The sequence below is a fragment of the Neoarius graeffei genome, chromosome 9, assembly GCF_027579695.1.
Source record: "Neoarius graeffei isolate fNeoGra1 chromosome 9, fNeoGra1.pri, whole genome shotgun sequence".
Lineage (NCBI taxonomy): Eukaryota > Metazoa > Chordata > Actinopteri > Siluriformes > Ariidae > Neoarius > Neoarius graeffei.
Window position 1 is genome coordinate 74,580,746 of NC_083577.1, and position 26,633 is coordinate 74,607,378.

A 26,633-nucleotide genomic window follows, 5' to 3' on the forward strand; every position below is an offset into this window, starting at 1 on the left:
TACTGTTTGATCTTAAACACAGTAAGAAGGCAATAAATTGCATTAATTACCTTTAGACGAGAAACACCTATTAATTGAAAAGCGTTCCAGGTGACTACCTCATGAAGCTCTTTAAGAGAATGTAAAGTGTCATCATGGTAGAACCTAAAACATGAAGCCATTTTGTTTTTAACACTTTTTTAATTTACCACATAATTCCATATCTGTTCCAGATGTTACTTAATAGTTTTGATGTCTTTAGTATTATACTAAAATGCAGGAAATATCAAAATGCAAAAAAAAAACCCTATTAATGAGGAGGGGTGTACAAACTTTTGATAGGTACTGTAGATATTTTTTCCTTGATAAGAAGAGATTCTGATCTCTCTCTGTGCGTGCGTGTGTGTTTGCAGTCTTGTTTAAAAAAAAAAAAGGCTTTTACAAAACACTCTGATTAATGTGTCTTAACCAGCTGTGTGTGCTCCGTCAGGTTTTAGCAGATGCTGTCTCACGTCTCGTGGTGGACAAGTTCAGCGAGCTCACTGACAACTTCACGTCCCCTCACGCACGGAGGAAAGTGCTGGCTGGGGTTGTCATGACAACAGGTAGGACTACACCTGGGCATTTCCTGTAGATATGAGCCTGTCCTGGTTGAATAGGTCGAATCTGGGTGCGTTCCACTTCCCAAAACCCACTCAAAGTGCAGATTAGGGAACGCGACGCAATTTTCATGACTATCATCATACAGAAGCGTATTGCTGCCGATGTTTATTGTGATGAGATGTTTTTCATGTCACAATGAAATATTTTAACGTTACTACAACATACACACTTATCACATCAAGAAAATTGTCTTGTTATAACCATAAAGTATTTATCTTGAGCAGAGGTGGACAAAGTACCCAACTTCATTACTTAAGTCAAAGTACAGATCCCGGTGGTCAAATGTGACTCCGATACAAGTGAAAGTTGTCCAGTCAAATTTTTACTTAAGTTAAAGTACTGAAGTACTTGCTTTTAAAAATACTTAAGTATTAAAAGTACATTTTCCGTCAACGCATTGTTGTATTATTGCCACAACGCTTACAAAACCTAACGCCGTTACCAAAGACAGAAATGTGAATCCACAAAATGAACGCATGCTGTGCATCATGGTGGTTTAACGTTAAGCTAGCTAGTCAGTGAAACTCCACCTGACATGCTAGCAAACGCTTTTCAAATTTGAAATCATATTGGGTAGCTAACGTTACTAGAAAAGAAAGATTCTGTTTATTTGGCAAGATTATGCTAAAATATATTTCTGAAAGGACTTCAGATAAGTTAACGTTATTCATGTTAGCGTAACTCCGTTTTTACATGCTAACTAACAGTGTCCACGTTAACTAGCTATGTGTAAACGTTAGCCGTGGACAAGGCTACGGCAGCTTGGTGGGCAAATCCATAGAAAGTCATTTGACTAACCAGACTGCATCGCGATGTTTGCAACGTTATCGCTATCTCTAAAAGCACAGACAACTTCATTGCAAGCGTTCTCTTGGAATAAAACGTTTATATTCCTCAATACGCTTACGCAAGTTGGATGGCGAGTTTTTGTAGGCCGTGATGTGGTTCGTTTTCAGTAAACAAGGCAAACATTTAAAATAAAACATATCTTTAATCCTTTCAGAAAACTGAATCATGGGTGCGTGCGTTCCCCAGAAGAACCGCCTCCTTCCATTCTGCCATCAACTGATCGTGTTCAAATAACGCTGCTGAGAAATCACTGAACTTGATTTTATACAGTCTGTGGACGTGACGTGACCCTAGTGATTACTGATCAGCTGTCTCAGACCCCGTCCACACGTAGCCGGGTATCTGCTAAATCGAAGATATTTTTCTACGTTTTGGCCTGTCATCCACATGAAAACACATCAAAAACGAATATTTAAAAAAACTCCGGGCAAAGTGAAGATTTTTGAAAACTCCGTGTATGCCTTTTCGTGTAGACAGAGATAACCGGAGTTTTGCGTTTTAGAACGTCACAATCTGCGCCAAAAAAATGACAACAAATCTGCCCTGACGTCAAACGTGCGACCTTTGTTTACTGCAGAAGCCAGATTAAGCATGGACAAAGAGTAATGGATCGGAGTAGTGCCTTGAAAGCGTTAATTATTGTGCAGGTGCTATTTACATGTTTAATTTTAGAAGCCCGACTACTGACAAGATTCCCAATCAACGTTTTCTTGCGTCTTTTGAAGTTTATACTCCAAAATTGTGTTTAGAAGCAATTCTGTCTCCGAGTCTGTCCAGACGAACGAGCTTGGCGCCATGTTTTATGTTTAGGCGGAAGTGACGCCAACAGAGGGCTATTCTGATGTGATTAGGGGGTAGGATTTGGGGAAATAATGCCATCTACAGGTTTGGAATGCTTATGAATGTGATTGAAAACGCAGATGTTCTGTTATGTGTGGAAGGGATTTTTTTCGAAGACGAGGTGGTGTGGATAAAACATTTTTATAAACGGAGGGGGGGAAAATGTTCGGTTTTAAAAATACCTGGCTACGTGTGTACATGGCATCAGTGTCACCTGCGAAAAAACCAATCACGTTTTAGAAAAAAAAAATACACTTTCAAAGCCGCTTCATAGTAACGAGTAACGAGGACCTTGATAGAAATGTAGTGGAGTGAAAAGTATGATATTTGTCTTTCAAATGTAGTGAAGTTAAAGTCATAAGTTACCAAAAAAAAATACTCAAGTAAAGTACAGATACTCAAAAAGTGTCCTTAAGTACAGTACTCAAGTAAATGTACTTCGTTACTGTCCACCTCTGATCTTAAGCATGCTTCTTATAATATAATCCACCATGCTCGGTAACAGCAGAAGCTCACCATGTCTTAACCCAAGTATGATGTAAAACTTAATCAAATCATGTAAATGAACCCTGTTCCTCAGTTTTACCCGTTCTCCACACTCGGCTTGGGCGATAAAATGACATGTTCCGTCGATAAACACTTCATCAATAGCAGGAAGAAAAGTGTCTCATAGTTTCACTTAAATGCATTAAATACTAACTGCCAGAAACAGCATGCAGTGAGAGATGAGCAGTGTTTCCCACAGGTCTTAAATATCCTCGTTGTGGTAGCCGGCGGAAATTTCTGCACTACCTTCCGCCTCAGAAATTGTCTGTTGTATGTAATTTTGGATCTCATTAGTATCTGCTTCTCTTGCGTGGCCTGAAATCTTCTCTGCTTGAGCTGCTCAGTAAATTGTCCATGCTTTCTAATTTATCTATCAGCGACAACCACAAAATACGACAAAATGGAGACTTTTATGGTTATTAGCTCATCCATTCGACAGGCGATGAACTTATGCCATCATGTGTCCGCCATCCATCCGCCATCGTCCACATTTCACGAAAATCGCTTCTTCTCTCTCAATTCTTCACTGATTTAAATTCTTTTTGGCAGGAAGGTAGGTCTGCCTTGGGTGCATATACTATAGCTTCTACCCAAATTTGCATAATTGCAATTAATAATGAACATATGGAGTAATTAATCAAGCCCTAATGAGCAGTTTCCACACAAATCGCTTCTTCTCCGTCAATTCTTCACCGATTTTGATTCTTTCTGGTATGAAGGTAGGGGTACCTAGGGTGCTTATAACTTCTACCCAGATTTGCTTAATTACAGTTATTAATGAAGTTATGGACTAATTAAGCCTTAATGCCTTGAGCAGTTCAACAAAAATCGCTTCTTCTCAGTCAATTCCTCGCCGTTTTGGATTCTTTCTGGTAAATAGGTCAGTATTCCTAGGGTAGATATAGCTTCTATATAGAACTTGTGTATAGTGTGTGTATATAGCTTGCAACATTTATTGTGCAAGGTGGCCCACTTTAGATCGTTCCTTCTGGACTAGACGCGGCCGGAGTGAGCTATGCTGTCATCGACAGTCTCGTTTCGTTTACGATTACATTCTTTTGACTTACAAAGAAGGAAATTGCCAAAACGTCATTCCTCAAACCAAAATATAAAATGTCTACTGATATTGTAATATGTGGTAGATATTTACAATAAACTGCAAAAAAAAATAAAAAATTCTGAATGGAATAGAAAAATCTGAATATTTCAATCATGTACCGTATTTTCCGGACTATACGTCGCTCCGGAGTTTAAGTCGCATCAGCCAAAAAATGCATTATGAAGACGAAAAAAACATATATACGTCGCAGCGGACTATAAGTCGCACTTTTTTGAAGGGTTATTCTATCCATAGAATCTGTGATTGTATCTGATAAGCGGCGCGTGGTTACTGCGCGACTGCATTGTTTATTTAATAAACGAACAGCTGAGCAGTGATAACGCGCCCTTTGCCCTGTAAGTAGCCTAGTCTGATTATTTTAAATATCTACTACTATCTTTAATACTATCACTATCGTTATTACTAATAGCCTATATTATTATTATTATAACTAATATTAGTAGCCTATTACTGATGCATTAATCAGTTTACTTTTAGAATATTTTTACCGGTAGGGCTTATCATCGCCCCATGGCTCTTTCATCTGTGTTATTAAAGCTGTAGTCATCATCGAGGAGTGTCATTCTTCATTTTTGTCGAATTTTATTTCATCAAATCAGAGGTCAAGTAGGCTATAGGTATATCATCTCCAAAGACAGGTACGGTAGTAAAAACAACCGTCTAGTGAAAAAAAAAACAACAACCGCTTTTAAATCCCCTACTTAAATCCTTAAAATGAGTCATTTAACTCATGTCTTGTGTGATCTGATCTCCAATGGTGAAATAAACCGGTTGTGATGAGTACAGTCTGTTATTTTAGAAGATAAATGTAATATATAATTTAATATATAGACTAATAAAAATTAATATTTTATAATATAATATCACGACATATTACTGTCTGTAACTGTTTGTCACTAAAGCGTTTTCTAAGATCATAATGTCTGATATTATTATTATTATTATTATTTTACACACACAATAAGCGCGTGTGCGTAAAGTTATAGTAAACCATCCCCCGCCTTTTTTTTTTTTTTTGAGTCGCCGGACCCACCCACCTCCTGCGTTCCGGGACCTCCCACTTCACAAATTAAGCACTGCCTAAAATCACTCCATAACTTATTTAAATAACTATAGGCCTATCATTAATAATAAAGCACAGGTCAATCAAGTTTATCAAGCTGATGATTTCACTCCAAATCAGCAAATCCATTGAATTCCTCATCCTCGGTGTCGCTTCTGAACAACTCTGCCAACTCCAGCGGCAGATGAAGCGCCGTTTCCTCTTCTTCTGCGTGGCTGTCGTCAGACTCGGCATCAGCTCCAGTTATTCCGCGGTGAAAAAAAAAAACATATATACGTCGCACCGGAGTATAAGTCGCATTGCCAGCCGAACCATGAAAAAAAGTGCGACTTATAGTCCGAAAAATACGGTAATTTTTTTTTCTATGCTCGGAATTTAATTCTGCTCTAATTCTATTTATTGCGATCGGATTCCAAATACTCTATAAACATTCCATTCTGTTATGAATCAGAAAAAAAATATATTATAAATCACAGCACTTTTATTTTTTTAAAGTACTTCATCTACTTCAACAATGTGACACAAAGATCGATCCATAACAGTTGTAAACGTCACTTAATCCCACAGGGTGTCGATAATGGTGGACACCGGTGAAAGCGATCACTATTATCGACACCTCACAAACGCGTGTTTAGATCCAAAATGGCAGCTGTCAAATGAAAGAGTAAGAAACAAAGTAGGTTTCGACGAGGAGCTCATGAAATATCAGTGAATTTGATCAGTAAAAACACGTCCATGATCTTTCCACCATGCTTACCTGCGATGATAACGTCCGGGTTTTCTGAAAAATTGCTGATCGTGCTGAAAAATTCCATCTCAGGTAACGAGCTGTGTCATCAGACGTCAAGATCAAAGGGCGAGGTGGGTCTTCAGGCTGATTAATTAACCGATAATAACTGCTGGAACTGAAAGTCACCTTTGTAAAATTGTTTTTTATTGGTCAATCTGAAAAGGTGTCGATAATTATGGACTGTCGATAATTGTAGCCGCTGCTCTATTTACTATTTGATGTCAAACACATTAAAAAGGCCAGAAATTGCACTAATTAACTTTAGACGAGGCACAGCTGTTAATTGAAAAGCATTCCAGGTGACTGCCTCATGAAGCTGGTTAAGATAACGCCAGTAGTGTACAAAGGTTTTGGATTCTTTCTGGTAAGTAGGTCGGTATTCCTCGGGTGTATGGAGCTTGTATAGTGTATATAGCTTGCAACATTTATTGCGCAAGGTGGCCCACTTTAGATCGTTCCTTCTGGACTAGACGCGGCCGGAGAGAGCTACGCCGTCATCGACGGTCTCGTTTCGTTTATGATTACCTTTTTTTGACTTACAAAGAAGGAAAAGAAAACACAAAAAACAAAAATTGCCTATTAATTTCTCTTACTGTACAAAAGTAGTATGGCTGATAGGTTTTGATTTTTGATCTGTCTGTCCTGAAGGAGGTTGAATTGACAAAGTATAATCCAGGAATGTCAACCTCTGCCGCCGAAAAGATTCTGCCCCATGGATATATGGGAGCAAACAGTCACTGAGACAGACACGGCTGCTCAGAGATGCTTCTTGGTTTATTGTAGGACAAACATGAGGATATATTCACATTCAAGAGTGTGTTGTAGCTGTGTTATTGGATAATGATGATTTATTTGACAAAGCTAAGTTATCTATGTATAACGGCAATGGGTGATGAAGCATTACATCACTGGTTTAGACTACACGACTGTATGAAAGAAGAGAGACATTACAGTATGTACCATTACATCACCCATCAGGATCGTAGTCTGAAACATCATGATAAATTTCTCAGCTGTATCACCCAGCCCTACTCCACACGCCGTTTCCTGGTTCAATCATGAGTTTCACATTTATAACCTAACAGTACGAAATGTTTTGTTATAGCAATAATTTATCATCACGTTCTAACAAGATAAATAGAGTATTGTGATAATACACATAGTATATGATGTCATAAGAAGAAGAAGAAGCCTTTTTATTTGTCACATGCACACTCAAGCACAGTGAAAATCGTCCTCTGCATTTAACCCATTTGAAGCAGTGAACACACACAAGTGAGCAATGAGCGCACACACATACCCAGAGCAGTGGGCAGCCATGCTACAGCAGGGGTTTTTCTAGAAAAATTTAGTACGAGGGCGCTCACCATGGCGAGGGAGCGAAGCGGGGGGGGGAGATGATGCCGGTTGTCCCCCCCCCCCCGCGCAAAGCCTTTGAAAAATGCTCCAATGGGACATTCTGAGGCTATCTGAGAGGGAAATTGTAACAAATTGTCTGTCAACATTGAAAAAGAAAGAAGTAATCTTCTTCTGCCCCGGACAGTCTTTGGCTTTCTTCCGCTTCGTGCCGCGGGATGACATCTTTAAATGCCCAAGTGTCAACAAAAACAACTCGCGAACTACTTCTGTCAAAAGCTCCCGCGCCGGTGGGTGAAAGGTCATTCAGTCTCGAGAAATCTCGCTCTACAAGTCAGCTGACCTTGTATGCAACCCATGTCAAATCTCGCGAGAGCAGCCAGGACAAGTAAACAACTAAACAACATGGCGCCTCAGTCTGTTAAACGCCAATTCGGATTGTTTTTGCACCGTCTGGCGGTGTATCTGCTATGATTGGAATATTTTTGGAGCAATTATAACGTATTTGATGATCAGACACATTGTCACGTAGTGTTGCTGGGATGTTTTCACGGAGTCGGTAAGGGGGCGCACGCCGAGAGTAAGAGGGCACAGCGCCCCTGTTCCCCCGTTTAGATGAAAGCCTGCTACAGGGACCAGTTGGGGGTTAAGGGCCTTGCTCAAGGGCACTTCAGCCCAAGGCCGCCCCCATGTTAATCTAACCGCATGTCTTTGGACTATGGGGGAAACCGGAGCACCCGGAGGAAACCCACACAGACACGGGGAGAACATACAAACTCCACACATGCCCCTTTTCCACCAAAGCAGTTCCAGGGCTGGTTCGGGGCCAGTGCTTAGTTTGGAACCGGGTTTTCTGTTTCCACTGACAAAGAACTGGCTCTGGGGCCAGAAAAACCGGTTCCAGGCTAGCACCAGCTCTCTGCTGGGCCAGAGGAAAGAACCGCTTACGTCAGTGGGGGGGGCGGAGTTGTTAAGACCAACAACAATAACAAGACCACGAAAGATCGCCATTTTTAAGCGACGAGAAGCAGCAGCTGTACAAACGCGAAGTCATCCATTATTATTATTATTGTTGTTGTTGTTGCTGCTGCTTCTTCCGTGTTGTTTTTGCTTCGATATTCGCGCCAAGGTTTATGCAAACGTAGCGACGTAACTGATGTATACAGCGACGTAACTGATGTATACAACGACGTAACTGACGTATACAGCGACGTAATGACGTGGCTTTCCTTAGCACCGCGAGCTATGGAAAAGCAAACTGGTTCTCAGCTGGCTCGCGAGTTGAACGAGTTGTGAACCAGCACCAGCACCGGCCCCGAACCAGCCCTGGAACTGATTTGGTGGAAAAGGGGTAACAGAAAGGCCCTCTCCGGCCACTAGGCTCGAACCCAGAACCTTCTTGCTGTGAGGTGACAGTGCTAATCACTACATCACCGTGAAAACATCTTGTTAAAATGTGAAAAACATCTTATTATAACAATAAACCATTCACATTCTAACGTGATACTGATCCCTTTTTCTTTTTCTGACTTGGCAGCAATAATTCGCTCCTGTATCATCAGCTCAGTGTAAATCTCGCAGACTTTATTTATTTCTAACAAACAAATGCTGCAACGGCTAAATGCCAGTTCACACTGAAAGTGTTTAGGAGGCATTTTTAGTCACGCATGAAGGTTTTTTGACACAAAATCGAGTTTACATGCACATAAAAAGCCAGGAAAGCACTTTTTTTTCCTTTTACTTGTGTGTAAACTCTGTAGAAATCCATCCAAATTGGGGAAAAAAAAACAACATTCCTGTTAGAATATCCAGTTTATTTGCATCATAGTCAGCGTTATGAGTCACGCTCTAATACCAATCGCATTCTCAGTCAGATTTGCACTTTGGCTTTCTCTCTCACGTTCTCTTTTTGTTGCTTTACATTTTGACCCGCTCTCAAAAGATGATCTCAAACTCAGAGAAAGATCCAATAACGGCACACACGCCTTGATATATGAAACTTCACAAGTGTGAAATTGTTTTTCTCACTTGAAGCTGGTGTGAAGCAGATTATCTGCGGTGTAGGACTGCGGTGCTCCTGCAGGATGGAGCTGCAACGGAGATCATGTTTTGCAGAGAAACTCTTTTTTTTTTTCTTGCTTCTTTCTTTCAACACGTGTTAGCTTGTCATTTGATCAGACATCATTCCTGGGCTGGGTGATCCGCAGAGGTGGACAAAGTACCCAACTTCATTACTTAAGTCAAAGTGCAGATCCTGGTGGTCAAATGTTACTCCGATACAAGTGAAAGTTGTCCAGTCAAATTTTTACTTAAGTTAAAGTACTGAAGTACTTGCTTTTAAAAATACTTAAGTATTAAAAGTACATTTCCTGTCAACACACTGTTGTATTATTGCCACAACGCTTACAAAACCTAATGCCTCTGAAGCAACCGACTGGATTTACAAAATGAACGCATGCTGTGCCATCATGGTGGTTTAACGTTAAGCTAGCTAGTCAATGAAGCTCCACCTGACATGCTAGCAAACTCTTTTCAAACTTGAAATCATATTGGGTAGCTAACGCTACTAGAAAAGAAAGATTTCTACATTCTGTTTATTTTGCAAGATTATGCTAAAACATATTTCTGAAAGGACTTCAGATAAGTTAACGTTATTCATGTTAGCTTAACTCCGTTTTTACATGCTAACTAACAGTGTCCACGTTAACTAGCTATGTGTAAACGTTAGCCGTGGACAAGGCTACGGCAACTTGGCGGGCAAATCCATAGAAAGTCATTTGACTAATCAGACTGCATAGCTATGTTTGCAATGTTATCGCGAGCTCTAAAAGCACAGACAACTTCATTACAAGCTTTCTCTTGGAATAAAGCGTTTATATTCCTCAATATGCTTCTGCAGGTTGGACGGCGAGTTTTTGTAGGCCGTGATGTGGTTCGTTTTAGGTGAACAAAGCAAACATTTAAAACAAAATGAATCTTTAATCCTTTCAGGAAACTGAAACATGGGTTCATGGGTGCGTGCGTTCCCCAGAAGAACCGCCTCCTTCCATTCTGCCTTCAACTGATCGTGTTAAATAACGCTGCTGAGAAATCACTGAACTTGATTTTATACAGTCTATGGACGTGACGTGACCCTAGTGATTACTGATCGGCTGTCTCAGTGTCACCTGCGAAAAAACCAATCACGTTTTAGGAAAGAAAAGAAAAAACATCCACTTTCAAAGCCGCTTCATAGTAACGAGTAACGAGTAACGAGGACCTTGATAGAAATGTAGCGGAGTGAAAAGTACGATATTTGTCTTTCAAATGTAGTGAAGTTAAAGTCATAAGTTTTCTAAAAAAAAAATACTCGAGTAACGTAAAGATACTTAAAAAGTGTACTTAAGTACAGTATTCAAGTAAATGTACTTCATCACTGTCCACCCCTGGTGATCCGTGAGCATTCGGTTCCATTGATAAAAGCGCAAGAATTTGGGGCTTGTCATATTTTGGAAATAGATATCCTCAGACTGCACGATATACACAGTATGGCCAAATGTTTGTGGACACCTGACCATCGCATTCATGTGTGCGCTTTCTGAAGATCCCGTTCCAGAATTAATTCCGCTTTGCTGTTATTAAAACCTCCACTCTTCTGGGAAGGCTTTCCACTAGATTTTGAGGATTTGCCCGTTCAGCCACAAGAGCATTAGTGAGATCAGGCACTGGTGAGAAGGAAGCTGTGGTGCTTTACCCTTGTGGTATTTTGCACAAAGCATGTCACAGACATTTCATTAAGACCTCAGGGAACTGTGGAAACTTGTGGAAAAGGGGTGTGTCTCCTGTAAAGTGTTTAACCAGGAAATTTTGAAATTACGGGGTTATGAAATGTCATCGTTATACATTACTACAAGGTGTGCTGGAAGAAAAAATATTAAGCGGACTTTAGCTTAAAAAACCATGTTAAAGTTGTAACATCAGTCCGTTGGGCCATTTCCCCGGGCGTAGCCAGACTGGATTAGTTAGATACATGGATGCATTAGGAGACGAAAATGAGCGTGGGGCTGTGTGACATAGGATTCAGCACGACAGCATACGATGTCGCACATCAAACAGATTGGAAGATAAGCAGGTTTTTTTTAAAAAATAAAATAGACGACAAACTCGCCACTACTTTATTTTGATTCCTTTTCTAATCCTGCATTGCCATAATTTTTGTTGAGAAATGCAAACAAATTGACCGAGAAGTCATGCTAGACCATAATATTATACTATAGTCTCATTGTCACAACAGAAGGACTCTCAGGTGCACTCTGAACTGATTCACACGTGCACTGTGAATGAATGACGCGCCTGCACGGGATTAAGACGCAATCAGCACGCCTATATAAGGACACCGAATGCAGATTGACTTTGCGAAGTATTGCGTTGTTTTGACACCTTAGTGAGCCTTGTTTCCTGACTGATTTCCTGTTCCTTGTTTTTGAACCTGCTTCTGTCTACGATATTCTGTTTGCGCCTCACTCGACCTTTTGCCTGTTCTACCGTTCACGATATACTGTATGCCTGCCGATTTGGACGGTTTGCCTGTTTGCGCTTTTCTTTATAATAAAGATCTTCTGCGCTTACATCTGTTTCCAACCGTCCCTGATAGAATACTTCACCCCGCTGAGACCAGTATGCACTCGGACACCTCCACTGTGCTTGCGGAAAATGACATCACGCACGATGGAGTTATGGCGGCCTCCCTGATTTAAAAAAAAAAAACAGTCCCGTCTATTTTCATCACTTTAGTGGTTATAAGATTAAGAACAAATTCAAATTGCAGCTTTTTTTAAAATAAAGGACAGACGTAAAGACCAACTTTTAGCTCGATTTGTTTATTTGCAAGATATTTTCTTTCAACTCTGGCCATCCTCAGTGATGTTCAGGAAACATTTTACCGTCCAAAATTATTTATTAAATGAAGTAGCTGCTTATTTGAACATGCTTGGACTCTAGTTCTGCTATGATGCTTTAGACATTTAGATGGATCCTTCAGTGTAATGTTTCTTCTGATCCCAGGCACTGATGTGAAGGAGGCCCAGGTGATCTGCGTCTCCACTGGAACCAAGTGCATAAACGGCGAGTACATGAGCGACCGTGGCCTGGCACTTAACGACTGCCACGCTGAAATCATCGCCCGCCGCTCCCTTCTCCGCTACCTATACATGCAGCTGGAGTACTTCCTCAGGTGAGACACTCATTACATCAAACCAAATTACAGCTCCGTTTATCCTGTACATCAGAGCCGCTTTCAGGCGGAGTGGAACACAGCTGTTCCGCAGTCAATCCGTCAGCGCGTCTTATTCAAAGCACGACGTCTCTGACGTGGTTTATAACGCTGTCTTTTAGAAAGAACGTTTCAAAGGGATTTGAATGTAACATCTGTTTTTTCATCCTTATATAGTAACAGCAAAGAGGAGCATGAGAAGTCCATTTTCACCCGGTGTGAGAAACATGGCTACCGGCTCAAGGACAACGTTCAGTTTCACCTGTACATCAGCACATCACCATGTGGAGACGCTCGCATCTTCTCCCCACATGAGGCCGGCGTTGAAGGTTAGCCAGCTTTAAAACGTTTATACGGCATGTCACTTTCATCACAGTCATTAACACTTTTGTTTACTTCCTGTTTGTGCTTTGCTGGTTTACTGTTCTTAAAGTGTATGTAATGCCTTATTGTAATGCTTTAAAATAAATATATACAACCCCGATTCCAAAAAAATTGGGACAAAGTACAAATTGTAAATAAAAACGGAATGCAATAATTTACAAATCTCAAAAACTGATATTGTATTCGCAATAGAAAATAGACAACATATCAAACATCGAAAGTGAGACATTTTGAAATTTCATGCCAAATATTGGCTCATTTGAAATTTCATGACAACAACACATCTCAGAAAAGTTGGGACAGGGGCAATAAGAGACTGGAAAAGTTAAAGGTACAAAAAAGGAACAGCTGGAGGACCAAATTGCAACTCATTAGGTCAATTGGCAATAGGTCATTAACATGACTGGGTATAAAAAGAGCATCTTGGAGTGGCAGCGGCTCTCAGAAGTAAAGATGGGAAGAGGATCACCAATCCCCCTAATTCTGCGCCGACAAATAGTGGAGCAATATCAGAAAGGAGTTCGACAGTGTAAAATTGCAAAGAGTTTGAACATATCATCATCTACAGTGCATAATATCATCAAAAGATTCAGAGAATCTGGAAGAATCTCTGTGCGTAAGGGTCAAGGCCGGAAAACCATACTGGGTGCCCGTGATCTTCGGGCCCTTAGACGGCACTGCATCACATACAGGCATGCTTCTGTATTGGAAATCACAAAATGGGCTCAGGAATATTTCCAGAGAACATTATATGTGAACACAATTCATCGTGCCATCTGCCGTTGCCAGCTAAAACTCTATAGTTCAAAGAAGAAGCCATATCTAAACATGATCCAGAAGCGCAGACGTCTTCTCTGGGCCAAGGCTCATTTAAAATGGACTGTGGCAAAGTGGAAAACTGTTCTGTGGTCAGACGAATCAAAATGTGAAGTTCTTTATGGAAATCAGGGACGCCGTGTCATTCGGACTAAAGAGGAGAAGGACGACCCAAGTTGTTATCAGCGCTCAGTTCAGAAGCCTGCATCTCTGATGGTATGGGGTTGCATTAGTGCGTGTGGCATGGGCAGCTTACACATCTGGAAAAACACCATCACTGCTGAAAGGTATATCCAGGTTCTAGAGCAACATATGCTCCCATCCAGACGACGTCTCTTTCAGGGAAGACCTTGCATTTTCCAACATGACAATGCCAAACCACATACTGCATCAATTACAGCATCATGGCTGCGTAGAAGAAGGGTCCGGGTACTGAACTGGCCAGCCTGCATTCCAGATCTTTCACCCATAGAAAACATTTGGTGCATCATAAAACGGAAGATACGACAAAAAAGACCTAAGACAGTTGAGCAACTAGAATCCTACATTAGACAAGAATGGGTTAACATTCCTATCCCTAAACTTGAGCAACTTGTCTCCTCAGTCCCCAGATGTTTACAGACTGTTGTAAAGAGAAAAGGGGATGTCTCACAGTGGTAAACATGGCCTTGTCCCAACTTTTTTGAGATGTGTTGTTGTCATGAAATTTAAAAATCACCTAATTTTTCTCTTTAAATGATACATTTTCTCAGTTTAAACATTTGATATGTCATCTATGTTCTATTCTGAATAAAATATGGAATTTTGAAACTTCCACATCATTGCATTCCGTTTTTATTTGCAATTTGTACTTTGTCCCAACTTTTTTGGAATCGGGGTTGTATCATTCGTAACGACCAAAATGAATTAATAAAGCAGGGGGGAAAATAATATTAATTATTTGTTATTTTATTATCAAGCATAAAACTATCGATAAATCGCGGCTTCTGGATCCCGGAAAAAAGCAGCCTTGCCTCTTGGCTAATCTCGCATGATGTCACGCGTGGAACCCCGGTTATCTGGGTCATTTCCGTTCATCTGACTCCGTGCTTGTTTACTCATTGAAATTGGATATTGTTGTTGGAATCTTACAAAAATAACGATGTGAAAGTGCTGCGTTGTGTTTGGATGTTCAAATCCTGATACAACAGGACATTCAGTTCACGAATTTCCAAGAAATGACACTAATCTAAAGCGACAGTGGGTGAGGTTTGTGCAAATGAAGCGGGCAGATTTCGTGTCGCCGACTAATAATAAATCTGATTCATCAAGTGTTCATCACCACCAGAACGACCACATGGGAATTATTGGAGCAAAACAGAAACCCATTTATTTAATAAATGACATTTGATCTGACATTTGGACAGTTCATCGATTCCACTATTATCACACACACACACACACACACACAGCGCACCAGATGCAGGATTATGAGCAGCATTTACATGCTCGCGACATCCAATCTTATCTGATGCAGTTTAACAGGAAGAAAAACGCACACGCGCAGTCATCATCATTAATTATTAACTGAACTGTGTTAAATGCTCTCAGATTGCAATATTGCAAGGCTCGATTTGTTTTTAGTTTTGTTCAGGAAAACATGATGAAAGGTAACCACCACGTTCTGCACATCTCCCTCCATCTATCTATTGATCCATCTCTCCATCCCACGCGCACTACAGAAGACTGTTGTGAACTGAGTGAACTGGCAGTTTCTCATCTTAGGGGCTTGAAAAGATAACCATCTACTCCAGAATATCCTTGATAATCATCCACCCCTTCATCCGACATATAAGAATCCCAATCACTATCAGAATTCTCTCCAAAACGTGATTCCATATCGAGACTGCTCTAACCACTGCTGCACACATGCACAAAATCGATACCTGGATTGTTACACATGTGACGTCACGCACCCCTTCAGGATCTTCCAGATCAGTCTCGGCAGATTCTATGAATATCGGCTGATCTTATTGATTTTCCATTAATTTATGCCCTTTTGGATCAGCTGTGGTTCAAAAACACACGGTCAATCAGCATAACGATTGTTGATCTGTACAAGGAAAAAAGTGTGGCTTAGAGACGTTACATTCACTTTAATAAAATGAGAGTTGAGTCATTAAGACTTTGTAGATGCCATGGCCTGTTGGATGTCACTGTGGCTGAACTCTATCACACAAAATTGGGGTTTTTCTGTCTCTAACATACTTGGACACCTCAGCCATAATGAGCTATAAATATATTTCACAAAAATGACTTGGAAAAGACCTTATTTTATTTTATTGGGTAAAGAATCAGTTTAACAAGCACAGTGGCAGCCAGACTCAGAGTCATTGGATTAAGTCCAAATTTACCTCAATATTTACGTGGGGGAAGTTGTGTGTATTCAGAAATGGCTGACACAGCTGCTTAAAGGGATCCTCCAGCGGATTTATTCTCAAACTTATTTTAAGTAAAAGTAGTCGCAGATTTCAAACATCAAACTTTCATTTTCGGAGACCAAATAGTGTTTGAGAAAAATGAATTTTCTGTAAAATGTCAGCTGGGGGGGGCGGCGGCACGGTGGTGTAGTGGTTAGCGCTGTCGCCTCACAGCAAGAAGGTCCGGGTTCGAGCCCCGTGGCCGGTGAGGGCCTTTCTGTGCGGAGTTTGCATGTTCTCCCCGTGTCCGCATGGGTTTCCTCCGGATGCTCCGGTTTCCCCCACAGTCCAAAGACATGCAGGTTAGGTTAACTGGTGACTCTAAATTGACCGTAGGTGTGAATGTGAGTGTGAATGGTTGTCTGTGTCTATGTGTCAGCCCTGTGATGACCTGGCGACTTGTCCAGGGTGTACCCCGCCTTTCGCCCGTAGTCAGCTGGGATAGGCTCCAGCTTGCCTGCGACCCTGTAGAACAAGATAAAGCGGCTAGAGATAATGAGATGAGATGTCAGATGGGCTTCCTGCGGTGGTGACGTATGTGATGACGTCAGGTAGCAACTCGGCTGCTTAAATTCTCTGTTTACATCATAGTTTTGCTAGTTTTTATCCCCCACTGGCCGAAAGGCCCGAAAGGGGATTACGTCGTGGTGATTTCCTTCCATCCATCCATCCATCCTGGGAAGGGTGCTCAGCTTCTGAAATCAACTCCTCTCACAATTTTTGGAGGAATTTCACGAAACTTGGCAGGATTCTTTGGTATATGTTGGGAATACGTATATTGTTATTTTGTTCAATTTGGTCGCATTTCACCAGAGTTACAGCCCTTGATTAACAACCTTGTACTTTGACAATTTCATGAAGGTGTGCTCGCCTTCTGACATCAACTCCTCCCATAATTCTTTGGACGAATTTCTCTAAGCTTGGCAAAAGGCCTTGTTATATGACGGTAATACAACCCTGATTCCAAAAAAGTTGGGACAAAGTACAAATTGTAAATAAAAACGGAATGCAATGATGTGGAAGTTTCAAAATTCCATATTTTATTCAGAATAGAACATAGATGGCATATCAAATGTTTAAACTGAGAAAATGTATCATTTAAAGAGAAAAATTAGGTGATTTTAAATTTCATGACAACAACACATCTCAAACTAGATAGAACTCGACGCCAACGGCGTCGATGGGGATGCCTCCGCCCGGTAGACTACACACCTTATTAAGTTGTGATTTGGGGATGGACATTTGACCTCATAGTAATCTTGACCTGGTGAAATTACTTGTATCAGCCTTGGAGATATTGTGTTCACAAGGTTTTTGGACAGACATTTGACCTCACAGTGACCTTGACCTTAGACCTTTTGTTCTCAAAATCTAATCAGTTCATGTTTGTCCCAAAGCGCACAAATGGTGAAAGTTTGGTGAAATTCCTTTCATTAGCCTTTGAGATATCGCGTTCACAAGGTTGCGGGACGGACGCACGGACACACGGACAGATGGACAACCTGAAAACATAATGCCTTCCGCACCTTACGGTGGCGGAGGCATAAAAAGTTGGGACAAGGCCATGTTTACCACTGTGAGACATCCCCTTTTCTCTTTACAACAGTCTGTAAACGTCTGGGGACTGAGGAAACAAGTTGCTCAAGTTTAGGGATAGGAATGTTAACCCATTCTTGTCTAATGTAGGATTCTAGTTGCTCAACTGTCTTAGGTCTTTTTTGTCGTATCTTCCGTTTTATGATGCGCCAAATGTTTTCTATGGGTGAAAGATCTGGACTGCAGGCTGGCCAGTTCAGTACCCAGACCCTTCTTCTACGCAGCCATGATGCTGTAATTGATGCAGTATGTGGTTTGGCATTGTCATGTTGGAAAATGCAAGGTCTTCCTTGAAAGAGATGTCGTCTGGATGGGAGCATATGTTGCTCTAGAACCTGGATATACCTTTCAGCACTGATGGTGTCTTTCCAGATGTGTAAGCTGCCCATGCCACACGCACTAATGCAACCCCATACCATCAGAGATGCAGGCTTCTGAACTGAGCGCTGATAACAACTTGGGTCGTCCTTCTCCTCTTTAGTCCGAATGACACGGCGTCCCTGATTTCCATAAAGAACTTCAAATTTTGATTCGTCTGACCACAGAACAGTTTTCCACTTTGCCACAGTCCATTTTAAATGAGCCTTGGCCCAGAGAAGACGTCTGCGCTTCTGGATCATGTTTAGATACGGCTTCTTCTTTGAACTATAGAGGTTTAGCTGGCAACGGCGGATGGCACGGTGAATTGTGTTCACAGATAATGTTCTCTGGAAATATTCCTGAGCCCATTTTGTGATTTCCAATACAGAAGCATGCCTGTATGTGATGCAGTGCCGTCTAAGGGCCCGAAGATCACGGGCACCTAGTATGGTTTTCCGGCCTTGACCCTTACGCACAGAGATTCTTCCAGATTCTCTGAATCTTTTGATGATATCATGCACTGTAGATGATCTGTTCAAACTCTTTGCAATTTTACACTGTTGAACTCCTTTCTGATATTGCTCCACTATTTGTCGGCGCAGAATTAGAGGGATTGATGATCCTCTTCTCATCTTTACTTCTGAGAGCCGCTGCCACTCCAAGATGCTCTTTTTATACCCAGTCATGTTAATGACCTATTGCCAATTGACCTAATGAGTTGCAATTTGGTTCTCCAGCTGTTCCTTTTTTGTACCTTTAACTTTTCCAGCCTCTTATTGCCCCTGTCCCAACTTTTTTGGGATGTGTTGCTGTCATGAAATTTCAAATGAGCCAATATTTGGTATGAAATTTCAAAATGTCTCACTTTTGACATTTGATATGTTGTCTATGTTCTACTGTGAATACAATATCAGTTTTTGAGATTTGTAAATTATTGCATTCCATTTTTATTTACAATTTGTACTTTGTCCCAACTTTTTTGCAATCGGGGTTGTATGCATATTGCGATTTAATTTCATCTCATCTCATCTCATTATCTCTAGCCGCTTTATCCTGTTCTACAGGGTCGCAGGCAAGCTGGAGCCTATCCCAGCTGACTATGGGCAAAAGGCGGGGTACACCCTGGACAAGTCGCCAGGTCATCACAGGGCTGACACATAGACACAGACAACCATTCACACTCACATTCACACCTACGGTCAATTTAGAGTCACCAGTTAACCTAACCTGCATGTCTTTGGACTGTGGGGGAAACCGGAGCACCCGGAGGAAACCCACGCGGACACGGGGAGAACATGCAAACTCCGCACAGAAAGGCCCTCGCTGGCCACGGGGCTTGAACCCCCGGACCTTCTTGCTGTGAGGCAACAGCGCTAACCACTACACCACCGTGCCGCCCGCGATTTAATTTCGTTTGTGAAAATTTCCCCCAGAGTTTGGACCCTTGATTAAATAACTTGTACTTTGGCAATTTCATGAGGGTGTACGTTCTTCTGAAATCAACTCCTCTCACAATTTGTGGAGGAATTTTACCAAACTCGGCAAAAGGCTTTGTTATATGACAGTTATACACATATATTGAGATTTCGTTTAATTTGGGCAAATTTTCCCAGAGGTATGCCCTTGATTATTAACAAACTTGTACTTTGGCAGTTTCATCAAGGTGTGCTTGCTTTCTGAAATCAACTTCCCTCACAATTTTTGGAGGAATTTCATGTAATTTGGCAAAATTTTTTATCCCCCGTTGGCTGAAAGGCCCGAAGGGGGATTATGTCATGGTGATGTCCATCCGTCCGTCCCGGGAAGGGTGCTCACCTTCTGAAATCAACTCTTCTCACAATTTTTGGAGGAATTTCACAAAACTTGACAGGATTCTTTGTTATATGTCGTTAATACACATATTGTAATTTCAGTCAATTCAGTTGCATTTTACCAGAGTTATGGCATCGTTAACAGCGGGGGACATTGTGCTCTCAGAGCACTCTTGAACAAGTAATTTACCGAATTTATAAGTTTTTAAATAATTATGCCTCGTTGTGTAGTGTATAAATGCTACAGTGATGTTCAGAAGAAAGCACAAGCTGGAACTAGACTGCATTTCCACAGAGAAAATGCAAAGTGTGCTTGATCAGCTGTGACAAAGTGTCACCGACAGAAACTGGATCAGACATGAGACCTCACGCTGCAAAATCGTTTTTACATTATCTACAGATAGTGTGGCTTCACGCTCTAAAATCTTGGGTTAAAATGGCTCAACTCGCAGTGCGACATGACACTTCGCACTCTAAAATCTTTTTCTTTTTTTTTTTACATGATCTACATGGTGCTGTGTAGATTAACAGTGTGTTTGAGTTAAAGTAGAGATTTTAGAGCGCGAAGAGAGCAGTGCGACATGACACAAATTTTTTCTCCCGAAACTCCATTCATTTGAATGGGGGGAAAATGAATGGGGGATAAGCGAAAGGAAAGGAAAAGATGAGTACGAGTCAGAACAAGTTGCATGTATGCGTCGGGGGAGGTAGCCTAAGGTATCAAATGAAGTTCGGTGGGTCTCTGATGAAGCGTGTCCCAGCAGGACGGTTCGATTTATAAGCCCCATTCATTCCCTATGGGGGGAAAAAATGACAGGAAAACGACAAGAACGTGAAAACGGGTGCGTCGATCCAAAAGCTGTATACAAGCAGACTACACTGGTTCAGGATGCTGTAGATCATGAAAAAAAAAAAGATTTTAGAATGCAAAGTGTCTCATCGCACTGTGAGTTGAGCCAGTTAAAACCAAGATTTTAGAGCACGCAGGCACACGCTACTACACACACTATGCCACGCAGATACTATGCACACAACACACACTTTGTCTCTCACACACTCACTTTCTGTAGATCATGTGAAAAAAAGATTTTGCAGCGTGAGGTCTCATGTCGGGTGGCACGGTGGTGTAGTGGTTAGCGCTGCCGCCTCACAGTAAGAAGGTCCGGGTTCGAGCCCCGTGGCCGGCGAGGGCCTTTCTGTGCGGAGTTTGCATGTTCTCCCCGTGTCCGCGTGGGTTTCCTCCGGGTGCTCCGGTTTCCCCCACAGTCCAAAGACATGCAGGTTAGGTTAACTGGTGACTCTAAATTGACCGTAGGTGTGAATGTGAGTGTGAATGGTTGTCTGTGTCTATGTGTCAGCCCTGTGATGACCTGGCGACTTGTCCAGGGTGTACCCCGCCTTTCGCCCTTAGTCAGCTGGGATAGGCTCCAGCTTGCCTGCGACCCTGTAGAACAGGACAATGCGGCTAGAGATAATGAGATGAGATGAGGTCTCATGTCTGATCTAGTTCCTGTCGGTGACACTTTGCCACAGCTGATCAGCACACTTTGCATTTTCTCTGTGGAAATGCAGTCTAGTTCCAGCTTGTGCTTTCTTTTTAGCATCATTGTAAGATTTATACGCTACACAATGAGGCATACTTATTTAAAAACTGATACATTTGGTAAATTACTTGTAAAACTAGCAAAACTACGATGTAAACAGAGAATATAAACAGCCGAATTGCTCCAAGCGACCACTACCTGACATCATCGCATACGTCACCACCGCAGGAAGCCCATCTGATATTTTACAGAAAATTAATTTTTCTCAAACGCTATTTGGTCTCCGAAAATGAAAGTTTGATTTTTGAAATCTGCGACTACTTTTACTTAAAATAAGTTTGAGAATAAATCCACTGGAGGATCCCTTGAACAGTGTAACCTTGTTCAAGCTTGATTGAGTCATATTGTGTAACATAATAACAACATAATTCTTATATGTTGAAATATTTATTTTGGATTAGGAGAAAATATGAAAAATTGCCACATTGATAAATTTCTTAAATTTAGACTGTTTACACTGGAAACTCCAAGCAGTCAGTGTCATGTAATTTGTTGGAACTGTAGCGGGATTTGCTCACATATCCACACTGATTGATTGTTATAGTAACAAACACACCAAGTAATGTGGGACAGGGAAATGTAGACTAGTCAGAAGGGGTGTAACGATACATTCGTGCATGACAGAGTGCACAATGGTCACGTGATTGTGTTCTTTCTTGCACTAGTTAAAAACAGCTCTTCAGTAGCTTTCAAACAACACCAGAAGCCACAGAAACCGGCCATTTTAGCCGACTTTGGAACTCTATTTCTGCTATAGAGAAATCCTCAGGTCAGACACTTTGTTTATCCAATCAAAGTTTTAGGGAGAATTTATAAATAAATAAATTATATATATTCAACAGTTAAGCGGCACGATGGTGTAGTGGTTAGCACTGTTGCCTTACAGCAAGAAGGTTCTGGGTTTGAGCCCAGCAGCCGACGGGGATCTTTCTGTGTGGAGTTTGCATGTTCTCCCCGTGTTTGCATGGGTTTCCTCCGGTTTCCCCCACAGTCCAAAGACATGCAGGTTAGGCTAAGTGGTGACTCTAAATTGACCGTAGGTGTGAATGTGAGTGAGTGTGAATTGTTGTTTGTCTTTGTGTCAGCCCTGCGATGATCTGGTGACTTGTCCAGGGTGTACCCCGCCTCTCACCCATAGTCAGATGAGATAGGCTCCAGCTTGCCCACGACCCTGAACAGGATAAGCAGTTACAGATAATGGATGGATATTTGTTATTCCACGAAATCGAGTCATACATGGCTTATAGGCAACTCGGCGCAACACGCTTCATTAGCTATAACCCATGTACGACGAGATTGAGTGGAATAGCTGTTTTATTCTATCCACAATCGCTGGATTTTGAGGAACAGAGCATTTTTATTTTTATTTTTTGCAAATTCGATCAAGAAAAACTTTATACAAAACGTCCGACAAAATCATTTCCGTTTAGAATAGAAACAAACTGGCGAAATAACAGTCGCAATTTGTGAAAAATGCGATAATAATAATTCTTGAAAAATAAAAAAGAGACATTCTTACCATCAAACACTTTAATTCCATATTTTGTTGCTTTTTTTTTGTATTTTTTGGGGTTTTGTTTTCGAGTAGAGTTTTTATTTCGTCTTAGGCTGGTTCAGCAACATGCTCCACCATTTTCTTCTGATTCTTCTTTAGGGTTTTTTTTTTTTTTGGTTGGCAAACCAACTTAAAGGTGCATTACCGCCACCGACTGGGCTGGAGTGTGGAACAGGAGATATTGGGGAGAAAAAAAAACTGTATTTGTTTAGCTATTTCTGTTTCTTTTAAATACTTAATGATAAAGTGAGGTATCTGACTTGATGCACGCTGCCATTTTGTTTTTCTCTACTCATGGTATATGAGCTGATATCCTAGTAGTAGAATAGGCAGTCAGAGTGCACGATTGCTCATACCCAGTGAATGTGGATAGAATATATATATATATACCATTTAATTTATTTAAGATATGGTGAACCTGTAGTATATTTTGTTTACAATACTAAACCCATTATTATTTTTAACATTTTACACAAACAAAAAAAATGTGCATTGTTACCTCGCCCGCTACGGAGTAAGTGGGGTGAGGTCTTGTTTTTGGCCAGGTTTCTTTGATTTTTTTTTTGTCAATGATATTACGGGAATACAGCTGGATCAATCTTCATGAAACCTTCAGGATAGATGGGCATTGGTCTCAAATAGAACCTCCAACATTTTGAGGGTCATCTGGTCAAGGTCACCAAAAAGGTCAAAATAATTTTTGTTGTGTCTACTGCCTCATATAGAGGCGCTGGCCACTATGTCATCGTGCTGTAAGAATGTAAGAGTGTAATAGTTGCGCACTGCGCATACACGTTTTCCGATTAAAATGGCTGACGAGTGTATATAATTCAGTTCACCATTCGAAATAAATGGACTAGACCAGGGGTTCTCAACCTTTTGCAACCTGGGCCCCACCAAAGCTGGTTCATTGCAGTTGGGGGCCCCTCTTCTCGCCCCGCCCCCATCCCCCCCCCAACACACTCACCCGCAGTGACGCCACCTGACCTACAGCACCTTATATTGACAGATAGATAGATAGATAGATAGATAGATAGATAGATAGATAGATAGATAGATAGATAGATAGCTAGCCCTGGGCTAGATTATTATTATTATTATTATTATTATCATTATTTTTATTATTATTATTAGTAGTAGTAGTAGTAGTAGTAGCAGTAGCAGCAGTAGTAGCATTATCCATTCCATAGAAATACATAGGCCTATTATCATTATTAGGCTATTGTTATAATTGGCAGTAGCACCACATTTCTAATCTGCTTTCGGGCATTATTATTATTATTATTATTATTATTATTATTATTGCCTATTATCATTACTAAGCTGTTGGCAGTAGTACAAGACTTATGTTCTTTCAGGCATTATTATTATTATTATTAGGCCTATTATTATTATTATTATTATTATTTATTATTATTATTATTGCTGTTGTTGGTTGTTGATATTATTATTATTATTATTATTATTATTATTATTATTATTATGCTATTATTATTAATAGGCATCATTATTATTATTATTATTATTATTATTATTATTATTAGTGTTTTTATTAGGTATTTTATTAGGCTTATCATTAGCTGGCTATTGATATCATTGGGAATTGGGACCAGGCGTGAATTTAGGTTTTACTTTTTACTGTGCCTTTGTGATCTGCATTTGCGTTAATGCGAGACCTGAGCCTGCTTTGCCTTACAAAGATCCTCGATTCTTGGCGAAATGTTTGACAAGCACAGTCTCAAGTCATCCTCAATTTGCGCACGATTGCGATATTTCGTTTTGAGCGCAGTCATTTTTGAAAATCCTGCCTCACACAAGTAGGTCGATGCGAATGGGATGAGCAGTTTCAAGGCTACGTCACACAGTTGCGGGTACTCCTGCATCAATGCTGCCCAGAATGTCGAAAGAGGGCATGAGGTGAAGACTGCCTTAAGTCTACTGTCACTCTTCAGCTCAATAAGCTGTTCCTGCATGTCAACTGGAAGTTCGTCAGCAGTACACACAAATGGATCTCGAACCCACGCAAAAGAGCGATAATCCTCTGTGAAGTATGCCGCAAACTGTTTTCTCATTACCGACAGGTGCTCTGACGCTGCTTGAAAGACAGATGAGAAATCGTGGGAAGTGCCTGCATTACTGATAAAGTCTGCAAGGCTTGGGAACATATCACAGTTCCCCCGACTGATGCGGCCACACACACAAGATTTTATGATAGATTGATGATAGATTTTATAATAGTATTGATTTGTATGTAATAGTCCAATGTCCTGCATTTTGACATGGGTAAATGTGTTGCATCTGCTTAGCTACTATAGTCTGTTAGCCCCAGATTTTTTTTTCCTCCATACATGAAGCCTACTCGCGACCCCCCTGGAGTACCTCCGCGCCCCACCAGGGGGGCGCGCCCCCCCGGTTGAGAACCACTGGACTAGACTAAAGAAATCGCTTTCAGACGTGTTTATGCTTATTCCAGAGGGAAAGTGCGTTCCACTGAGCTCTAGCGCCGGGCCATTTCCGGGAAATAAGAGTTTGGGTCATGGCGACAGCGTGTGTATGTCAGCCTCGGTTCGGAGGTTTCAGTTTCGAAAACTGTAAGAGGGAAGAGTCGAATAATATAAAGTACAGACACTTGGTATATTTTACTTCTGTGATTTTTAAATTGTTCATTTTTGGATTACGCTTCATTTTTGTGGCTACTGCCTCATAGAGTAAATATATATGCTATATTTACTGTATGGACATGGGATCAGAAAACAATTTTATTTATTTATAAGCAGTAGCCACATGGACCCATAGGGTACCTAATTTTTTCGCAATATCTTCCTTCATATTCATGATAAGTGCTACCGGGAGAGGTTTCTTTTGCTTGGCAACACTTGTTTTTGTATTGTTTAGGACTGAGAGATACAAAAGGAGTCTTTTCACTCCTTTTTTTTCTTCATTCGAGCGTCTCGTCTCGTCTTCTTCCGCTTTATCCGTGGCCGGGTCGCGGAGGCAGCAGTCTGAGCATGGAAGCCCAAACTTCCCTTTCCCCAGACACCTCGGCCAGCTCCTCGGGAAGAACACCGCGGCGTTCCCAGGCCAGCCGAGAGACATAGTCCCTCCAGCGTGTCCTGGGTCTTCCCCGGGGCCTCATTCGAGTGTTACCGTAAAATACCAAATAATAGCCGAGTTCCAATTAACCGTCGAGTTCCCTTTAACGGCCGGGTGTACGCGTGTGTTGTGACAAATAAAGGCCGGTTCCGAATACTCGCCGGGGTCTAAAAAAAAAAAAAAGCATCCGAACGTTCTATCTAGAATCTTGAGGCCCAGCACTTTTCTGGTTTTCTGGTGTTTAAACGATTTTGCATTGCATAGTTTTCTACCGAAACAATATGAATGAATGAATGAATGAATGAATGAATGAAATTATTTCTATAATACTGTTTACAACATTTTGTTACGTGATAATAAACATGCCATTTCAATGTTATAATCTTGGTCTACCGTAATATTTCTTGAGGAATGCAACTCCGTAACTTTTGACAGATGTCTTAGCCACCCCTTTGGGTATACCCAACGAAAGCCAGCGTGTGTGGTGACATTGAGGAC

The 26,633-nt window shown here is 41.1% G+C and overlaps 1 protein-coding gene across 8 annotated transcripts in view; it reads left to right on the plus strand.

Annotated features, from left to right (window-relative positions):
* The window catches only part of adarb1b (adenosine deaminase RNA specific B1b), a 520,712-nt gene that overhangs the window by 448,903 nt on the left and 45,176 nt on the right, over positions 1-26,633 (plus strand). For all 8 annotated transcript variants that reach the window (XM_060930270.1, XM_060930273.1, XM_060930271.1 and 5 more), the window contains 3 exons: positions 470-584; positions 12,250-12,418; positions 12,635-12,786. In XM_060930270.1, coding sequence (XP_060786253.1) covers positions 470-584; positions 12,250-12,418; positions 12,635-12,786 — 436 coding nt within the window. The remainder of the gene's footprint in view (positions 1-469; positions 585-12,249; positions 12,419-12,634; positions 12,787-26,633) is intronic.